Source organism: Aristolochia californica, unplaced genomic scaffold, assembly GCF_029961685.1.
Source record: "Aristolochia californica isolate CCGP_79_NKW_82.1479 unplaced genomic scaffold, dmAriCali1.0.hap1 SCAF_3, whole genome shotgun sequence".
NCBI classification, from domain to species: Eukaryota; Viridiplantae; Streptophyta; class Magnoliopsida; order Piperales; family Aristolochiaceae; genus Aristolochia; species Aristolochia californica.
In genome coordinates this window covers 47,572,782-47,591,334 of record NW_027181992.1, presented here as the reverse complement: position 1 = coordinate 47,591,334, position 18,553 = coordinate 47,572,782, and the positions used below count along the sequence as shown (strand labels likewise).

At 40.3% G+C, this 18,553-nt stretch overlaps 3 protein-coding genes and 1 non-coding gene across 5 annotated transcripts; 1 reads left to right on the top strand and 3 right to left on the bottom strand.

Moving 5' to 3' along the window:
- Positions 1-28: 28 nt before the first annotated feature.
- On the bottom strand, positions 29-2,506 carry LOC137958470 (S-adenosylmethionine synthase 5-like). Its single transcript, XM_068805509.1, has 2 exons — positions 2,401-2,506; positions 29-1,421 (listed from the first exon to the last, which is right to left on the bottom strand). Exon 2 carries the CDS (start codon positions 1,405-1,407, stop codon positions 226-228), a length of 1,182 nt encoding a protein of 393 aa, XP_068661610.1. The 5' UTR covers positions 1,408-1,421; positions 2,401-2,506; the 3' UTR covers positions 29-225.
- Positions 2,507-8,269: 5,763 nt separating this feature from the next.
- TRNAF-GAA (transfer RNA phenylalanine (anticodon GAA)) lies at positions 8,270-8,342 on the top strand. The gene has a single exon. It is a non-coding gene; the product is annotated as a tRNA-Phe (tRNA).
- Positions 8,343-8,690: 348 nt separating this feature from the next.
- On the bottom strand, positions 8,691-10,275 carry LOC137959309 (peroxidase 5-like). The gene is made up of 2 exons (XM_068806715.1): positions 10,061-10,275; positions 8,691-9,629 (listed from the first exon to the last, which is right to left on the bottom strand). The coding sequence occupies exons 1-2, from the start codon at positions 10,271-10,273 to the stop codon at positions 8,787-8,789; spliced, it is 1,056 nt and encodes a 351-aa protein (XP_068662816.1). The 5' UTR covers positions 10,274-10,275; the 3' UTR covers positions 8,691-8,786.
- Positions 10,276-13,242: 2,967 nt separating this feature from the next.
- On the bottom strand, positions 13,243-17,078 carry LOC137959308 (serine--tRNA ligase-like). 2 transcript variants are annotated; one of them, XM_068806713.1, is made up of 10 exons: positions 16,883-17,078; positions 16,736-16,806; positions 16,459-16,620; positions 16,271-16,376; positions 15,286-15,479; positions 14,639-14,742; positions 14,349-14,532; positions 14,038-14,217; positions 13,704-13,910; positions 13,243-13,609 (listed from the first exon to the last, which is right to left on the bottom strand). In XM_068806713.1, exons 1-10 carry the CDS (start codon positions 17,013-17,015, stop codon positions 13,466-13,468), a joined length of 1,485 nt encoding a protein of 494 aa, XP_068662814.1. In that variant the 5' UTR covers positions 17,016-17,078; the 3' UTR covers positions 13,243-13,465. The 2 variants fall into 2 exon arrangements, with proteins under 2 accessions (XP_068662814.1, XP_068662815.1); XM_068806714.1 differs by having other exon boundaries at positions 13,474-13,604.
- Between the last annotated feature and the right edge of the window lie 1,475 nt (positions 17,079-18,553).

Here is an 18,553-nt window from a genome sequence, read left to right as displayed (position 1 = left end):
CACTTGTTTCACACAGACATACCTCAAGCATACTAAAAATCTCGCATCGTACAACTTTCTTTTTATTTTCTTCTGTTTAAGAATATCGACTTTTTCTAATGCCACTACGCACAAGACAACGAACATAGAACGGAAATGATAAAACATAAAAGAGAAAAAATACCGCATAGGAAGAGCGAGATTCGAAATGATGGAAAGACGCCAAAACCATCCCCGCAGCTATCTCTAAGCAACAGGCTTCTCCCACTTGAGGGGCTTCACTACTTCCCATGTGAAGTCGGGGTCGTCTCTGCCAAAGTGGCCATAGGCTGCGGTCTTCAAGAACCTGCCGTTGCCGCCTCTCTTGAGGTCCAGGTTGATGGTGATCATTCCCGGCCTGAAGTCGAAGTGCTCCTTCACGATCTTCAAAATCTCCTTGTCTGAAATTTTACCGGTGCCGTAGGTATCGACGAAGACGGAGAGGGGTTCTGGCACCCCAATGGCGTAGGAGACCTGCACAATGCAGCGGCGAGCCAACCCGTTGGCAACAATGCTCTTGGCAGCCTGCCTCACGATATAAGCACCACTTCTGTCCACCTTGGTTGGGTCCTTTCCGGAGAAGGCACCACCTCCGTGGGCGCCCCACCCACCGTAGGTGTCAATGATGATCTTGCGTCCAGTGAGACCGGCATCACCGTGAGGTCCACCGATGACGAATCTGCCAGACGGGTTAAGGTGGAAGATGGTCTTCTCGTCCAAATATTTCTCCGGGATGACGGGCTTGATAACGTGCTCCTTGAGGTCAGCAGCAATCTCGTCGTTTGTGACAGTTTCATCATGCTGGGTGGAGATTAGGACAGTGTGGACTCTGATGGGTACCATGGCCCCTTTGTCGTTGTGGTATTCCACAGTCACCTGGGTCTTGCCATCGGGACGAAGCCAGGAGCAGGTACCGTTCTTGCGGACATCCGTCAAGCGAGCACCAAGCTTGGTGGCAAGGACGTGGCTGAGGGGCATCAGTTCAGGGGTCTCATCGGTAGCGTACCCAAACATGTGTCCTTGATCACCAGCACCAATGTCCTCGGGGCGCTTAGTGAAGTGGCCGTGAACACCCTGGGCAATGTCAGGACTCTGTTGCTCGATGTTAACGAGGACCTTGCACTTATCAGCGTCGAGGCCAACATCATCGGAAACGAAACCAATGGTGCGGCAGGTGTCACGGACTATCTTCTCGTAATCAACATTAGCCTTTGTGGTGATCTCACCGAAGACCATGACCATGTTGGTCTTGGTGCAGGTCTCACAAGCGACCTTACTGTCTGGGTCCTGGGCGAGACAGGCGTCGAGGACTGCATCAGAGATCTGGTCGCAGAGCTTGTCGGGGTGACCCTCGTTCACGGATTCAGATGTGAATAGGAAGCTCTCCATTTCTCTTACTCAAGCTGCAGTCAAAAAATTATACCAAAATTAATGAGACGCAATCACCACAGAATCCAACTGCAAGTAGAGCGATTAAACAGCATCCCTAATAGTACATATCATTTCAAAATTGCAAATAAAACAGTATAATCACCCAACAGTAACGAGCTGAACAATCTGGTGGATAACAGGATGCACAAGAATAAGATTAATATAAGCCAATCATTAAAGAGGACAGCCACGATGAGTGAATAAAATATAAACATTGTGCATATTCTGCTTTTTACTTCATAATCGATCAAATAAAAAAGAGGGCGAACGAGCGAATAGGGACAAACAGCACAAAGTAAACAGATACAACCCGATCAAACTCGAGCGAATAGGGCATAAACAGATCCTTGGAATCCAAAGTAACCCGATGACATCCATAAAAATAATACAGATAAAAGAAACTAAATAAAACAAACTTACAACTCCGCTTAGAAGATAGCAATACTACATGAAAGCTCGATAATTTTTCAAACAAATCCGTAACATATCAAGCAAAAACAGATCAAACTAGACTAGATTCAAAGCTCATTAAATATATGCTGAAAACAAGTAGAAAGAAATCTCTCTATAGCTGTGGAACTCCCTTAAGCACATAGATCTAAGCGTTTCCAAGCTTTCTCACGCGAAAACCCGTTCCAAAGCTTCAATTACCTCGAAACATAGATATACCAAAAACATTAACTTCAAAACCGCAAGCCAAAATCCTACAAGAGCAGAGCAACTTCACAATCCTAACACGAAAAATGAAAAGCAAATCTCGCTAATACTTCCACAAAGAACCACAAAAAACGAACAAATCCACCCAGATCCAAAGCAAAATACCTCACAACACCTTCCTAACCCCTACAGAAGCTAACTAATCCCTCACATTTGCGCAAAGATCCACACAAGATCTACAAAAAGCGATACAAAACCAACAAAAGAGCTTCCACGAGGCAGAAAAAATCGAACCTAGAAAACTGGCCGCCGCCGCAGCAGATCTGGTACCAAAGTGTAAGAAAGCGAGGCCTCTCGAGTCTCTGCTGCTTCCCTCTGGCTGTTCACTTCGAGTTCGACCTCATTTCCAGCGCCTCTATTTATAGACAGACCTCGGCCCACCAAATGTCCTAAAGAGGCGACTTGGAATCGCATGCCTGCGTCCCAGATTCAACGGCTTCAATCGTCTTCACCGTCAAACGCCAGCCGTCCGATGAAACAAACTTTTGTGCGGCCATGATCATCAGGAGTCGGTGGAGGAGAGCGACCGTCTTCGAACGACCGCGCTCGATGCGGGAGAGAAAGGAGCACCGGCTGTCAGCGATCGTCCACCAACCCCGACCGGTCACCGGCTCCGCTGATCCCCTCCCTTCAGCTAAGCCGGACTCTCTCATCGGCTTCAACTAAAATGACTTAATTACCCTAATAAATGGAGACCACAATCCTTTACAAATCAATGGCGTTTCAGTCTTTTCCAATGATATCTTTTATGACGCACCCTGACAGGGACCTCGAAGTTTAAAACAGGAAAGAAAAATCTGAATAAATAAAATGAAAAGTCACGTAGGAATTTGTGATGGTAAAACGGTAAATTTCCAGATTAAACATTAAATACGGAGGAAGCGTCGCGTGTATTAATTAGCTGTTGAATGTATCCGACCGTGTTTGTGGCCAAGTGAGAGAGCTGACCCGGTTTCGAAGCAATGATGTTTTTTCAAATTTATGAAAAATATAAATATTAAGATAATACCATCAGACTAATATGTATGTGTACACTTTCCAAATTAGGATACCACCAAAATCATATTATTGCTTGTATTATTCATTTCAAGATACAATTTAACGAATTTATGTCACTAATTAGGTCGCAATTGTTAAAATGATAGTCCCACATATATTAGTGAGTATAAAGATCTTGTATTTATTAGCTGGGAAGAAAGTTTCTTAAGTGGCTAGTCATTTTGGGATAGGGCCTTTGACCCAAATTTAACATGGTATCATACCAAGATTCTCATATGTGAACATTCACCCAAATTATCCACGTACCACCACGTAAGGGTCTCTATCTAAATTATCCACGTACCTACACGGGAGAAAGAGTATTAAAAGGATAGTCCCACATACATTAGTGAGTATAAAAATCTTATATTTATTAACTGCAAAAAAAAAATTCTTAAATGGCTAATAATTTTGGTATAGGGCCTTTTACCTAAATTTAATTGCAAATCACATTGGACAAAGTTTTTAATTTTTCTCCCTTGTCACGAGTAAACGAATCTCACGAGCTTAAATCCATAACTCTCCAGGTTGACTCAGATTTTTACCGGTCCAAACAAGTTAGAGGTCAAACTTGCTCTTCTATTTTGTACAAGTCTCCTTGGACCTACGCCTGTCCAAATCCTCCACTCGTACTAAGCTTGCTTGACTTGACCAATCAACCCACATTAGACAAACTCGGGGTCTAGGAATGTAAAATTTTAGTTTATACTATAAATAAATTAATTAAAGGTAAAAGGAATAAAAAATAATCAAACAAAAATTCTGGAAGTCTGATGGAACACAAAATTAATTGAAAAAAGGCTTGATTTGATAGTTAAAGAATAAATATTAAATATTAAATATTAAATAAATATTTAAAAATAAATAATAAACTTTGGAAGACACTAACTTTTTTAGGTATGTATTATAATGAGCGCTTAAGAAAAGAGGCGCATGAGGTCACACCGAGGCGGCCAATCCGTTCACAGTTCACCAGAGGCTGCCGTGCCGTCCCAGATCTGGCCGTCTGCAATTTCGTCGGCAGACGCGTTTGGTTTCAGTCTTTTCCTGCACATTTCGGGCGGAGATTTAATGTTAAAAAACTTAATCTCTTTCCCCGATCTTTGCAGGAATTGGAGCTGCTTCGTCCCCGAATTTGACTCAACAGTTGAAGCTTACCGCTGGTATTAGAAAATATTTCTTCACAAGATGGTTGGTTGGATCTGGCCATGTGCAATGTCGTCGGCGAACGCGTTTGGTTTTAGTCTTTTCCTGCACATTTCGGGCTGAGATTTAAAGCTAAAAAACTTACTCTCTTCACCAGATCTGTGCTGAAATTGGAGCTGCTTCGTCGCTGAATTTGATTCAACAGTTGAAGCTTGCCGCTGTATTCGAAAATTTCTCTTCGCAAGTATGTTGATTGGATGTCGGCACAAGTGGAGATTGATTTGATTTAATTTGAGGAGAATCTGAGTTCCCAGGTTCATTTCTGGCACCAAACCGAGAAGAGAAACTGGAGTTCCCAGACGCCTATCTGTGCTTCCAGTAAAGCTTCTGGAAATTTTCTGATTATCCAATTGAGGGCTGGGACTGCCCTCCCTGCTGCCATTGTTCTGGTTTTGGGCAAGTTGAGGAGTAGAGAATGTAAAAGAGATTTAATGGTCATATATTATTTATTTATTTTAATATCTGATGAACCTTAGAAATGTTCATATAGGCGGTTTTATCATGAAATTTTTTGTGTCCAATTTACCCCCCTTACTAAATCTTATCCACAGTTTAACCATAATTTACGTGTTAAATTTGTATAATTGTTTAATAATATTAATTTAATTTTAAATTAAAAATAAAACAATTGAAACTTTATCTAACATCGACAATCTATCTCTTTTAATAATAATATTTATATTTTATTATATCTAATTTATTATAAATATATTTTAATAAATTATAGATATACCCTATTTTCTGAAATTATTTTTCATAATTAATAAAAAAATATTTTTTAACGAACAAATGCTATACACGTCTTGCGACAAGAGCAACATCAGCTTGATGGCCGGTCAACGTCCACTTCTTTCCCTTCCTGCGTCGCCGACTCGCCGCTATGGCGCTGAGCCGAGACCAACGAGCCGTGTTCTGTTCAGACGTGGCGGACAACCATTGGCAGATTTGGTAGTGCGGCAGTTGCTTCTTCGGTGGGCTCGCGGGGGTGTGTGGTTTCGACGAGGTTTATGCGATCAACTCCGAAAAAGTTGGGGACCGCCCACGTGCCGATCGAGTTGGGTTGGTGACCGGAGGACCGGTTCAATTCAATCCGAACTACTTCGTGGGTTGGTGATTCAAGGACCGTCAAGAATCTTTTTATTTATTTATTTATTTATTTATTTGTTCTAAAAAGCTTTAGGCTTCGTGGCGGATTCAACAACTTTATACCACTATCTACCAAAGTCATTAATGTTAATTAATTATTAATTAGTGGAAGTTATCGACTTTGATCTTTAAGATTATGGATTTTTTTAGATTTTTAAGACATATTTTAGCATTAGATAAAATAACATATTCAAACGGATGACTTGGGTTCTATCTTATAATGTGATATAGCTCAAGAAAACTCAACTTAAATATAATATAGAATTTAGAAAAGATGAATAATATTGTCGTAATTATTATTGATCAGGTGTAAACTATTTAAAAAATTACACAGATAAATTGTAGGTGATTAGGACTCTACAATTTGAGTCTATCTCTAATTCAATCACTAGTTATTGTTATCTTTATCTCTATCATGACCTTCATTCAAGATAAAATAACACATTCAAATCGATGACTTTGATTCTATCTTATAATATGACATAGCTCAAGAAAACCGGAGTCATATACGATTTAATATACCGTCACCATCTTACTTGGAAAACCTTCTGAAATAAGAGCCCAATAATTTTTAATAAAAAAAATATAAATTTTATAAAAAAGACATTAAATTTTAGTTAAAAAGTTTATACAAGTGATTAAAATACGTAAATCTAAATATGTGAATATATCTCATTTATAATACATATTGAACGTGAATAACTCTCATTTATGATATATGATAGATTCAAAGTTTAAGTTATATCGTCTCATGTGGTGAATCCATGATAAGGACTAGATTATCGATCGGAAACTAATAAAAGTATTTAATAAATAAAAATAATTATTTAATCGAATTGAATATTCGAAGAAAGCAAAACTTTCAACCTTCCACCCTAATCAAGATTTTTGACAACTCCATCTAATTTGAATTTTTTTTGTTTTAAGTCTAATTTCAGGCTTAGATATGTTAAAAACTAAATAGCCTGTTAGCAGAAGGGCAGATTTTTTATGAGACGAATTTCATTAGATGAAATGAATCATGCCTCCACGTACACGTAACAGACGTGCATCGGACAGGAAGACTACCTTCGCGTGGGATCGGCGGCTGAAATGAGTTACCAGGCCGTGTCTCACGTGGGGACTCTTCGTCTCAAACGCTCAATTGAGGTCAAGAAGTGCGTCGGGTTTCTCGGTGAAGAAGACTCTCCGGTCGACAACGTGCGTGAGGTGAGCATCCACTCACTGTAGTTTCGAGGACCGGAGTTGCCGGCGCCGCCGCGAAGACGTGCTGCAGAGGGTCGTCACTTGTCACTTATCCGTCTTGACTTAAGACGAGAGCGACGAACCAAGTTCTTGAATTCAACGAGTGCAAAGAGATTAATCGTACGGGTGGAGGAGCTTTCGATTATCGACTCTGTGATGCTTGATTTTCTTCTGAGTGTTTTGGAAGCGCCGAAGCGGAGGAGCCCGTTTTGATGTCGTAAGCCGCTTTTCTATTTATTATCTTCTCTGTGTGCTTTATGTACAATTCGAATGCGGTTCCGATCTTTGGCTGGTTGAAGAATTCATAGAATGAGTTTGATTCTTTCAAATCAATCTTAGGTGATTGGCATTAATGGTGGATTTGGCATATTTATCTATATAAAAGTCGAATTAGCTCTTGTAAAACAGATCTCTTGCGATGAAGATTTTACTGAATCAAATTAAATATTTCTGTTACTTTTGTTTTACCTTTGCTCAATTTCAATTTCAATTTCAATGTGAATTATTTATGTTAGAAATGATTTCGACTGAACTACAGAACATCTCCTCGCCGATGTTGAATTAAATTTGTAACAAGTTTCGCTGGGAAATTTTTTTTCTATTTGTTTGGATTTTGTTATCACTTGTTCAAAACTTCATTTGCCATTATTTTAGCCGATAATAATCTGCTGCTCATTTCGCTCGTCCGGTACACTGAGAAACTGGTTCTGGTTCAAAACCTGCAACAATGTCTGTTCTCTCAAAATCGCAGAGCGACACGGACGATTACCACGAAAAAAAATGAAGAACAAAGCTGGGACACGAGAAGCCATCGGAAGATTACTGAGAAATTCATGCCGCCATAGTGGGTGTCAATAATGATCTTCCGCCCAGTAAGGCCTGCATCATCATTTCTCATCCAAACTAACCAAGATAGAAAACCACGAACCTGCAACTGATCATGGGAGCTCAAGAACCCAAATCAACAATTTCAGAGCTCATCATCACAAGAAAACCGATCACCACAAGAAACAAAGTGACTCCCACTCGACAAAAGCAAACGAAGACGAGACTGAATGGAGACTAACCCATCTGCAGATGTCAAATGGAGCTCACTCCGGAATTAAAAAACAGGACGAAAGCTGGCCTAATGAATTCAAGCAGATTAAGTGGACATTGTTTGAATTAAAAAAAATTAGTTGAAATCAGGCTTTATCCAATACCATCTTAAAAAAACTCGAAGTAAAATCAAATAACATAAGCTTTAATTGATTGTTAATTGAATTGAATAAGCATTCAGTTGGTATTTTTCAATCACATACAGAGAACGAACGTGGACAAACCTATTCTGAAGCCTCATTCATGATCTCAACACGATTTAACGGTATTAGAGTTAAATTAACACAAATTATGATTATCTCGTCTTAAGTTTCAGAACATTTTATTAATTAATTATCTATTTATTTTGTTAACTCATGTTATAGAAATAGCGGGGATAGCTCAGTTGGGAGAGCGTCAGACTGAAGATCTGAAGGTCGCGTGTTCGATCCACGCTCACTGCAACATCGATTTTCACTTTTGTTCATATTTCGGATTCACCGAGTCAGATCAGATTTAGAATCGGCGAGACTTAACTCTTCCGTTTTGACCGATTCCCTTTTAACTGAAATAATTTTAATATAATTATTTTAAAGAGGATAAAATTTATTTATTTTTATTTTTACTATTGATTGAAAAGTCAAATAATTAAAATGATTGACCGTTGACTTCAACAATAAGAAAATTTTATTTTATGTGGACACGTGTACAAAAGTCCACGTATAGGTTACATGGCAATTAGTAATATACTACGAAGATAAAATACCGACTGGGGAGTCTTATTTTGTGTTGATTCTGATTTTCGTTTCCAACTACACAATCTACGTGCAATCTTTTATATTTTTTACCTCCTCACAGTACTACTTCATCTCCATGATCGATCGGCGTTCTCCCTCATCAGCAGAAGCTCAAAAGATGGCCAGCTCAGAGATGAACATGGTCTCGCGGATGGACTTTTTGATGCTGCTGGTCGACGTCGGATTCACAACCCTGCAGTTGGTCCTGATCTCCCCTTGCGTCCCGGTCAGAACCTGGATGCCCCCCATCTTCACCATCGCCGCTGCGAACTTACCCGGCCAGGGGCTCGGGAAGAGGACGTTGCTGTCCACCATGCCGGCCAGAGTGGAGTTCGTCACGAGCGCGTGGTCCGAGGTGAGGAGCCCCAGGTTGCTCTTGAGCCCCGCGTAGTACATATTGTCGAGCACGTTGGGCGTCAGCGCGTCGAGCGGGACGACGAAGGGATCGCTCAGGGTGCTGTTGGCGGGGCACTTGGTTTTCAGCAGGGCGGCGTAGGCGGGGTCGAGGGTGGGATCGGTGGCGTTGGTAACGTTGTTGAAGTTGTAGAGTCTAGTGACAAAGGCACCGCAGTGGGATCTTCCGAGGGAGTGGGCGCCGGAGAGGGTGACCATGTCTTCGGCGGTAAGGTTCTTGAGGGCAAAGTTGTTGACGAGTTGGGTGGCGTTGAAGTTCGGGGCGGGTAGTTGGGTGAGGGCTTCGTTCTCGATGGAGACTCGGCCGTCTCGCCGACCGGCTGGGACAGGGTAGAATATGCCGCCTGAGACGGTTGCACTGTCCCTGGCGGCGAATGCCAGGACGTCTGCGCAGGAGACTGTTCGCGGGCAAGCGGCTTCCAGCGCGGCCTTGGCTGCATCGATCACCTCGAATCCCCGGAGGCTGGGGTTATTGGGGATCGCTTCCTTTTCTGATCGGTTGCCGGTTGTGGAGTCCAGCAACACTGATCCCTCACAACCCTGCAAAGATAGTGAAGAAAAACAGTTGTTGAGTATATTCGATTACAAAAATATTTATTCTTATTTCTTGATGAAGGCCTTTTCTTAATATGAACACCGAGCAATATTCAGTTAAACCGAGGAAGAGAAACTCAAGTAAGAAGAAAGAATGGGGAAAATACAAACAAACCCATCTCAACCCAGCACTGGAATGCAGAGACAGAAAGAAAATATTTCCTAAATCCAGGAAGAAAAAATACTCCCTACTGTAGCAATCCAATTTAAATGAAACCCAGAAGCTAAAGAATGAAGAAAACTACAAACACACCCATCTCAACCCAATGCCACCGGAGTGCAGAAAGAGAGAAAATTTCTCTAAATATGAAAACTGAGCGAAATTCAGTGAAACCCTGAAAGAATAATCGATCGTAAGAGAAGAAACGGAGGCTTACTCTGACGAAACAATCATGGAAATGCATGCGAATGAGCCCTGGCGCAATGCCTGAATTGTTGCTATAAGCATTGACTACAGCGTTCAGCACAATCTGCTCGGCATTGGGACATGACTGGGCGTAGAAACCAACACTGAGCTGGGAAGAGACAGCAACAGCCATGGACAATATGACGAGGGGCAGCAAGAGCATTTGCTTCTGGGGATTGGCCATGGCGATTTAAACAGAAGAAGTGTGGTGAAATGTTGCGAGCAGGGATGATTAATTTATAGGAGAAGGGAGGGAAGAAGATGTTAAGAGTTGAATAGTTCACCCCTTTGAAAAAAAGCGTTTTTGAGTCATTACTTGAAATCTTCACTGAAGAATCTTAATCTTTATGTCCTTTGAGATTTTCCATTCACATGAAAGTGGAATTAAGGTGGTCTGTTCATACCTACTTCAATGATTTGGGAAATTAGCTCAATTAAAACGGTAAGATCGTTCTGACTGCTCAACTCCCTAAATTACTAAACCTGGCCAATGTGCCCTATACATAATCTTAGACTTCTATTAACCCTAATGGGCGTATCAGATTCTCGATACATATTAGGGACTTCAAAATCTGATACATATTCGACATATCGGTAGATACATTCTCGTTACATCAATTTATATCAGTCCATATGGAATCTATCGATCAATAGAAATTAATTATCGGTCAAATATCAGGTGGTACATGTTACGTATAAGCGATACGCCCATCTTTGATTCAGGTTATAGACCAGGATATAGACTATATTCTAAGTGGTGTTGAACCATGTGCGCCAAAACCTTGAGGCGTTAGTGAGGGAGCAACATGGACCTAAGACCAGGCTAAGCGTGAATCTCAACACGCCCCATCACGAGAGGCGCGGGCGCGGGGACCAACACCACCCCGTGCTCAGGAGGATTCGAACGAGGGGCAAACCCAGTTCTGATACAATGTTGAACCATGTGCGCCAAAACCTCGAGGCGTTAGTGAGGGCGTAACATGGACCTAAGACCGGGCTGAGCGTGAATTTCAACAAGTAGAGAGTACTCTTGAATTGCCATATTTTAATGTAAATATACGAGACTTAACAGTTCTTGGCTTGGTTGATAAGAATGACTGTTAAACATCAAGTAGGTGCAATCTGTTCTCTTCTAACGTGCTAATTGTTAATGGAGAAAAATAATCGTCTCTGACGAAAACGTTCCTAGTAAATAATTATATCCTGCAAGAACAGCTTGTGATTTTGTGAAAAATCAATTAGGGAAGAAGCTAAGTCGTGACGGAAGAACAGAAAAGCCACTGCACGTAATGGCAGTCGAGAATGGAAGAAATCTTTGCTGAGATAACATCTCCAACAAATCCCGGTTTTTAATATCTTCCACGATTGCTTTATTGTTGAAGCTCGGATCGGTCTGCTGAAACTGGTTTTAGACGCGTTGAGCAGACTGGATCGGTTGCTGCAGGCTGAGATTTCTTGAGCCGCGTCTTGGACCTTTCATGATTTCTTATTCTGAAGCTGGGATCTGCTGAATATAGGAGTTTAACGAGTTTGATGCAGTTCTTGAGATTTCTTAAGTTGAATCTTAGCATGAGAAGGAATTATGACTAATATTCTCGATTTTGTTTCACTCTGAGACACTGCTCAAGAAGCTCAAGTCCATTAACAATGGAAATAGAGGGCAGTTATAACAACTCACTCCTCTTGGAAAATGAAGGTTTTATGAACTACGGATCCAGTCTAACAGATGTAGTTTGTGACCTCTCTATCCAAGAGTTTTTTAATAGACGAAACTATCTTCTGCAATTGGAATTTAATTGGAATTTGATCGTCATGGCTGAAAACAAGCGTTCATTCACGGTTTCGTTAAATTCCATTTATGAATTTTATAATACTATAAAAAATCATTTTATGTTTACTAAACTTAGAAGTTGGAACGTGGATCCAACTTGATCACAGAGTGTGCATCTTGTGATCGAACTATCTCTGATTTTTAAATACCCACCCATGCAGTAGACTTTCTTATCGGGAAAACCATGCATGAAGCACATTTCTACTACCGTTCAAGCAACGCTTCCTAAACCCTAATTCAATGGATGATGAAGCTTAATTTAAAGAAAAACTGAGCAACTGTCTGAACACTAGGAAGCCAAATCATGTACTGCAGTTAGATCTATTGACCGAAGCCACCGATTTTACAGAGACCCAGAAAAGAAGAAAGGGACCTGTGAGTTGATAAATGGACTTGCTGCTACTTGCGGAATTACTAACCTTTTTTGCAGTTTGGAGAAGCTGCCATGTTGGTTATCTGTAAGCTTTTCTGCTGTCATTGTTAATTTTTTCAAAAAGAGTAGGTGAGCTTCCTCGGAAAGATATTAGATGTGACTATGCAGCTGCGTGTGGCATCAACGATCTTACTTGCAAGTATTTGCTGGAAGAAAAATTGCATTCGAGTAACGGAAGTTTCAAATATGGCTGCTGCTAATCAGTACAATAAATAGTGTCAGTGTCAATTTCGGTCCAGAACCTATCCCAAAATGATCAAGATCTTTGTATTTACTAATTCATGTGAGACTAATAATTTGGGTGAAAACCCACATACAAACACATGCTCTAATACCATGTAAAATTAGGTCCAAAACCTATCCCAAAATGATTAATTATCTAAAAAAAAAAATTCCAATTAATAAACTCAACATATTTTTTTTTTGTTAATCCATGTAAGACTATTATTTAATAGTCAGATCAACCACAAACAAAAAATACAACTTATATTGGTGGGTCGACATGATTTGATTTCCTCTCCAAATTGTGCATGGATCTTTTTTGTTTCTGGCTAATCAAAACTCTAATGAGAGCCTCTGAAATAAAATATTCTCATCAATTATGTTAATGAGATCCATTCAATCAAACTCAATGGCAAAGATCCATTCATCATAACTCTAATGAGATCCATTCAATCCAACTTTAATGAGAACTTCATTCATCATAATACCTGATGCTAATAGCTCCCGTCAGGTAATGCAAAAGAAAAAGGATCAGAAAATTTAACTATTACGCTGCTCACGTCCTTTTGACTCCACTCTTGTATGTACAAGCTTTAGTTTTGTCTGACTTTTGTGCATTGAGCGACCGAACTTATAGTCTTGGTTTCTTGTTAGACAGAAAAACAGCTAGCAGGTAGGAATAAGTTCCTTCTCAAGGTAATAATACTCTTTCGTTCAGACAGAGAACTCTGCTAGCATAAGCAAAGAACAAAGAAAAAAATTCCCGTTCCTCAACAAAGAACGTGTCCATGATCTTACAGGATTTTTTTTTTTTAAATAGCTGCAAGAAAACTTCTTTAAAAGAGATTTATAGATAATTTAATCAACTCTTCGCACTGCATAGGTGTATTTCAACCCCTTCTCAACAATAATTTACCAAAAATGTTCTTTGCTTGTGTAAGATTCCGGCATAATGATCTTCGGAACATCTCTGTTGGATAGGAAATCTCACGTTTGCCCATTTCCAATCCCTCCTGTGGTGGTCGTTGCCTGTCCTAGTCAGAAGAAAATTTGACCTTTCTAAGTTTAGTTAATTAAGCTTACAGCAAAAGAAGCATTACATCAACAGAGGAAAGGGATGATCTAGACCTTAGCTTTAGACTTTTTGCCCTTTGCTTCAGCTACTGGTTTGTTTTGGAAAGGAAGAAAGTAGGTGCCCATGAAGGGTTGCAGCGGTGGTGGAACCTCTACACCATCCTCCTTCTGGTAATTCTCAAGTATACAGCAGATTGTCCTCTCAGTTGCCGTGAGGGTAGAGTTCAAGAGGTGCACATACTGCTTCACTTGCTCGTTTCCCTGTAAATTAAGCAGCCAACAATGTGTGAAAATACAACAATTGACATTGGAAGAATCCAACACCCAGTTTATCCAATTATTTGAAGATTTTGTAGCAAGAACAAAATAAATACTGAAATCATTTTACCTTTTTTTGTCCATATCGTATTTCAAGTCTTCTCGCCTGATAGTCTGTACAATTTGAGCATGAAACGAGCTCCCTAAATGTCTTAGATGCAGGAAACCATCCTTCCAAATCGTACTTCTTTGCAGCAGCATCATTCAGTGCTCCAGAGACAATAGATACGAGTTGATAAGGAATGTTCAGCTGTAATAACAAAGCTTACATCAAATGTCAATAACAAAAACATATTAGTTTTGACAGTGATAAAGGTTATAAACATTATAGGCATCATAACATAGAAACATGTAAGTGTAAGCTTAAGGGAAGAGAATGACCTCCTTGTAGAAATCCTCTGAGTTCTTTATCATTTCCTCGTGCATATCCCAGGAGTCATTACCATTTGGACTGGTTATGCAGAACTGTTCTACTTTTTCAAATTGATGAACTCTGAAAATTCCCAGAGTATCTCTACCGTGGGAACCAGCTTCTTTGCGGAAACAGGTCGAATACCCAGCGTACCTGTATAAATTTCATGTTACCAATTTATCATCTTGCATCTGAATAAACCACTCCGTCTCTCCTGACACTAGAGAAAGAGAGATGAGAGCAGCAGAAAAATACAAACCTCATTGGCAATTGTGAAGGATGTATCCATTCTCCAAGATGATAAGCACATAAGGGCTGTTCAGCTGTGGCAATTAGATATTTGTCATCCCCCTCGCCAGTAACCTGTTTGAGCTTCCCCATTAATAACGGCAGAGCCTGTTTCCTCCTTGACTTAATCTCCATCAAATAAAACAAGCACTCTCTTTGAACCTTAAACTTGTAATTGGAACTCTTAATTCCATAACCCTCATACATTGTGCATATATTGTTTTGTTTTTCTTATAAAACAGTAAGAAGTGACAAAATTAAGAAAGTAGAGCACAATGGACCCCCTAGAGAAACTAATCAGAAAAGAGAAAAGAAAGCACAAAATAAATAAAAGCAAGAGCATCACATTGCATGATAAAGAAGAAAGCAAACTCCAACAGCAAACCGCCGTTGAAGAGCCCCATTCCTCATGAGAAAGTCTACCTACTGGTTGGCTGACATTAGACAAAGATTCGATAAAATCTCAAATAAAAAAGCCTCACAAGGCCATGCCTACTCATAAAGTACAACATCTTTACTAATAGATGCAGGGTGCATGCCAAACTTGAGACTATGAAATCCTTTAGGAAGTTATGTATCTGGTATGGTTAAGAAGTGGTCAACAAATAAGAAAACAACCTTGTAAAGTTCTTCATCAAATTGAGCAAGTTGGGCACATTTCGCCATGATATCTTTTCTCATGAAGAATGGAGTCTGCAATGGTTCATAGCCTCGTTTTGCCAAAAATGCAAGCCCAAAGTTTATTAAAGCTTGATTAAGAAGCACCCCAGCACCCTTCAAATAAAAACCCCTTCCTCCAGCAACATCAGCACCTGTACATAACAATAAATTATTCAGTATAAGCAAAGCCCATGCCCAAAAAGTCAAGGAGCAAAGCAGACAAGTTAATTCAGGACTGGCGGCTGAGAGCAACAAAATAGGACTGCCCAGTCACAACCACAATACAATAACAATAGAGATTTCTGTTCCGCAGCTTTTAGAGCAAACAGGAATATGATACAAAAGGGCATAATTTAAAATAAGAAGAAGTTTCAGGAATCACAGCACAAGCCACAAGGGCTAGAATCTTCGCTTAACATTAAGATGTAACTGGAGTCTCTTTTTGCTTTCAGTATAAAACATGAAGATGTAACTGGAGTCTCTTTTTGCTTTCAGTAAAAAACATAAAGATGTAACTGGAGTCTCTTTTTGCTTTCAAATAAATGAAAATGTAACTGGACTATAATGCTTGAAATAAAGATGGGAAGCATCATAAAATTATATACTTTTTATCTTCTGCAGCTCCAAGCAACTCTAGTTATATTCTCAATATATTTTTCAGTAAACACGCACTGGTTCCTAGTCTAGTTGAGTCTAGTTGATCTATCTCTAAGTGGATATGACTTAGATCAACTGGTGCGGAAAATAATGGAAAACATTAATTTCAGACATGCAATGATCAGGGTACCAAGATCTGCTGAATCCTATGGATGGGAGTTCCAAAAAATCCTTTCCCGTGCTAGATACTCAAAGTTCCAAATTTTACTCTGTATATAGGATTCTAAGAATGATGCATTTGTAGAAACAACAAAATCGTGATAACGCTGCCACAGCAGTACTTTACCTTTCACAAGATCTGCAATTCCAAGAAGCTGAACCAGCTCAACATGATTCCTGAGCTGTTCTCCTGTCCTTCTACTCCCCCAAGAACGAACCACTTCGTTGTTTGCCTGATGTGAAAGAAATTGCATTCGTTGGTGAACACTTTAACTCATAATTTCAACAACCAAAGAGAGCACATAGAGAAATCACCTCATCGTTACTGATAGGAACAGTATCATTAACAAGATTTCCGACAATCTCCAACTTCGCATACAATGCAAGCCTTGCCTCATTCACTTCCGCTTCTTTGTTAGCAATCAGTTGCTTGTTCTCTTCAGTGCTCTTTACCATCTCCGAAGCATCGCTGCCAGACTAACCATAGCATATGCACGAACAGCACCGCAATGCATAATATTTTAGAAAAAGACATATTGAAACAGATACCAGATAAAAAAAAATCGACATAAAAGAATGTTGCATAACTCACGATTTTGAGTCGAGCAATTTCCTTGTTGATGCGATTGAAATCTTTGCGGAGATTGTCGAGCTCGAATTGACCTGGAGAAAGCAGGAGGAGACATGGAAGAGTTAGGGGCAGTTATTTAAAGTGAGAGTAAGTGAATGAGATTCTTACGTTCGCGCCATTCCTTGTCCAGGCGAATGATATCGTCGACGACTTGGAGGTCGGCGAACCGGCGGCGCTGAGACTCCCGTACGCGTTCCGGATCATTGTCCTTGTCCACCCTGAAGAGATTGATGTCTAGCATCTTGAGCTGCCGGCGTTCTGCGGGGGAAGGAAAGAAAGCGAGGAAAATGGAAATAATCCTGCGAAAGAAAATCGACAAAAACCCTATGGAGATCGGCCCAAAAGCCTACCAAAAGTATGCTCCTTCTGATTGAGCGAACAGTGCATACGGCGCATGATAGAGATAATTGATGAAATGGAGCGGGTTCGAAGCGTGGTGGAGAGTCGGATCGATGACTCGGTTAACTGAGTTTTAAGAAAAGGGTGGTTGGACTTGCTCTTCCTAATCCGGCCAAATCCTCTTACCCACACTGAGTCTTCTCAAAACTCAGTTCATATATTTAGAGATTGATTTTCAGTCATAACACCAGGTGAAATTTGTTGAAACAAAAAAACATGGTAAAATAATTATGACCCTAAACCCTAAACCCTGAACTCTAAACCCTAATTTGAACATGACCCTAAACCCTAAATTGATTAAACCTTTTAAAAAAACTGAATTAGAGGGACATGGGTCGGTTCGAGTCAGGTTTCTCAAAATCCAAATTTGATCCCGATCCCTAAACCCAAAACCCAAACCTAAAAAAAACACCACCTCAACCCAATCCTCCACCCCACCCACCCCCAACTTATTTCTGACCCAATCCTGACCTGAAACCCAACCCTGAACTGAATAGAACACTTTTCCCATTATGAATATTCTCTATTTGAACGATCAATCCAAAATGTTTTTTAAGGTTTTATTTTATTTTTTAACGAATTTACTTCCTCTGTGAAATAATTGATCTATGCCTATTTGAGCCGAGTCGACTCGGCAAGTGGCTTTCTTTTGGGGCAACTAACCCTATCGAGTCAGGAGTGCGTTGACCCGGTAAGGAACGATTCGAAACTGATTGCCGAGTTCAGACATTGCCGGAGAGAAGGAGAGAGAGGCGACGGTAATATCTGCGACTCGAATACGGCGATCTTCATTGCGCTCTTGACTACAGCCACCGTCTCCCTCCTCTATAGACTTCGAGGCGGTCGCGGCGTGACCTCTTTCCTACCCCGTTCGCTTATATAAAAACAGCCGTGAACGCCGGCCGATCGACAACAGCTAAGGCGATCACCACTTGACTCTAGAAACATCTCCTTCGTGACCAATACAGACAATCTCCTTGAAAAGCTTTCCTCTTCGGGGATGAAGCCATTTTAACAGAAAAAAAGAAATGTCATGAAGTAAAGACAGGAGGGGATCTTTCTACTTCTGAGTTCTGAAGCCTTAATGCATATAAAAAGGTTTCAGTTCATTCTCTGTCAAGTAATCCCAGTATTTTGAGGAAAAATGAAAACTTGCTTCAGGCGAATAGGCTTGATTCACATTACCGATTAGTCGTTTCTCTTTTAAAGACGTTTTTTTTTTCTTCTGTTTCAACAGATCAAAAAATTTATCTTCTTTTATCCATTGGTCGTGTATTCGGCATTGGATGAAAAGTGCGAGAAATCTGTTTTCCAGTAAACGGTTCCAATCCACGAGACAACATACCATGTACTCGAATAATCCGATCCCTGAACAAATCT

Excerpts from the sequence above, each read along its gene's own strand:
- LOC137959309 (XM_068806715.1), bottom strand. The coding sequence starts at position 10,273 with ATGGCCAATCCCCAGAAGCAAATGCTCTTGCTGCCCCTCGTCATATTG. Across the intron at positions 9,630-10,060 it reads TCCATGATTGTTTCGTCAGA|GGTTGTGAGGGATCAGTGTT; the intron begins GTAAGCCTCCGT and ends CTATCTTTGCAG.
- LOC137958470 (XM_068805509.1), bottom strand. The coding sequence starts at position 1,407 with ATGGAGAGCTTCCTATTCACATCTGAATCCGTGAACGAGGGTCACCCC.
- LOC137959308 (XM_068806713.1), bottom strand. The coding sequence starts at position 17,015 with ATGCTAGACATCAATCTCTTCAGGGTGGACAAGGACAATGATCCGGAA. Across the intron at positions 14,743-15,285 it reads TTGATGAAGAACTTTACAAG|GTTACTGGCGAGGGGGATGA; the intron begins GTTGTTTTCTTA and ends AAGCTCAAACAG. Across the intron at positions 13,610-13,703 it reads GCAAAAAGTCTAAAGCTAAG|GACAGGCAACGACCACCACA; the intron begins GTCTAGATCATC and ends TCTTCTGACTAG.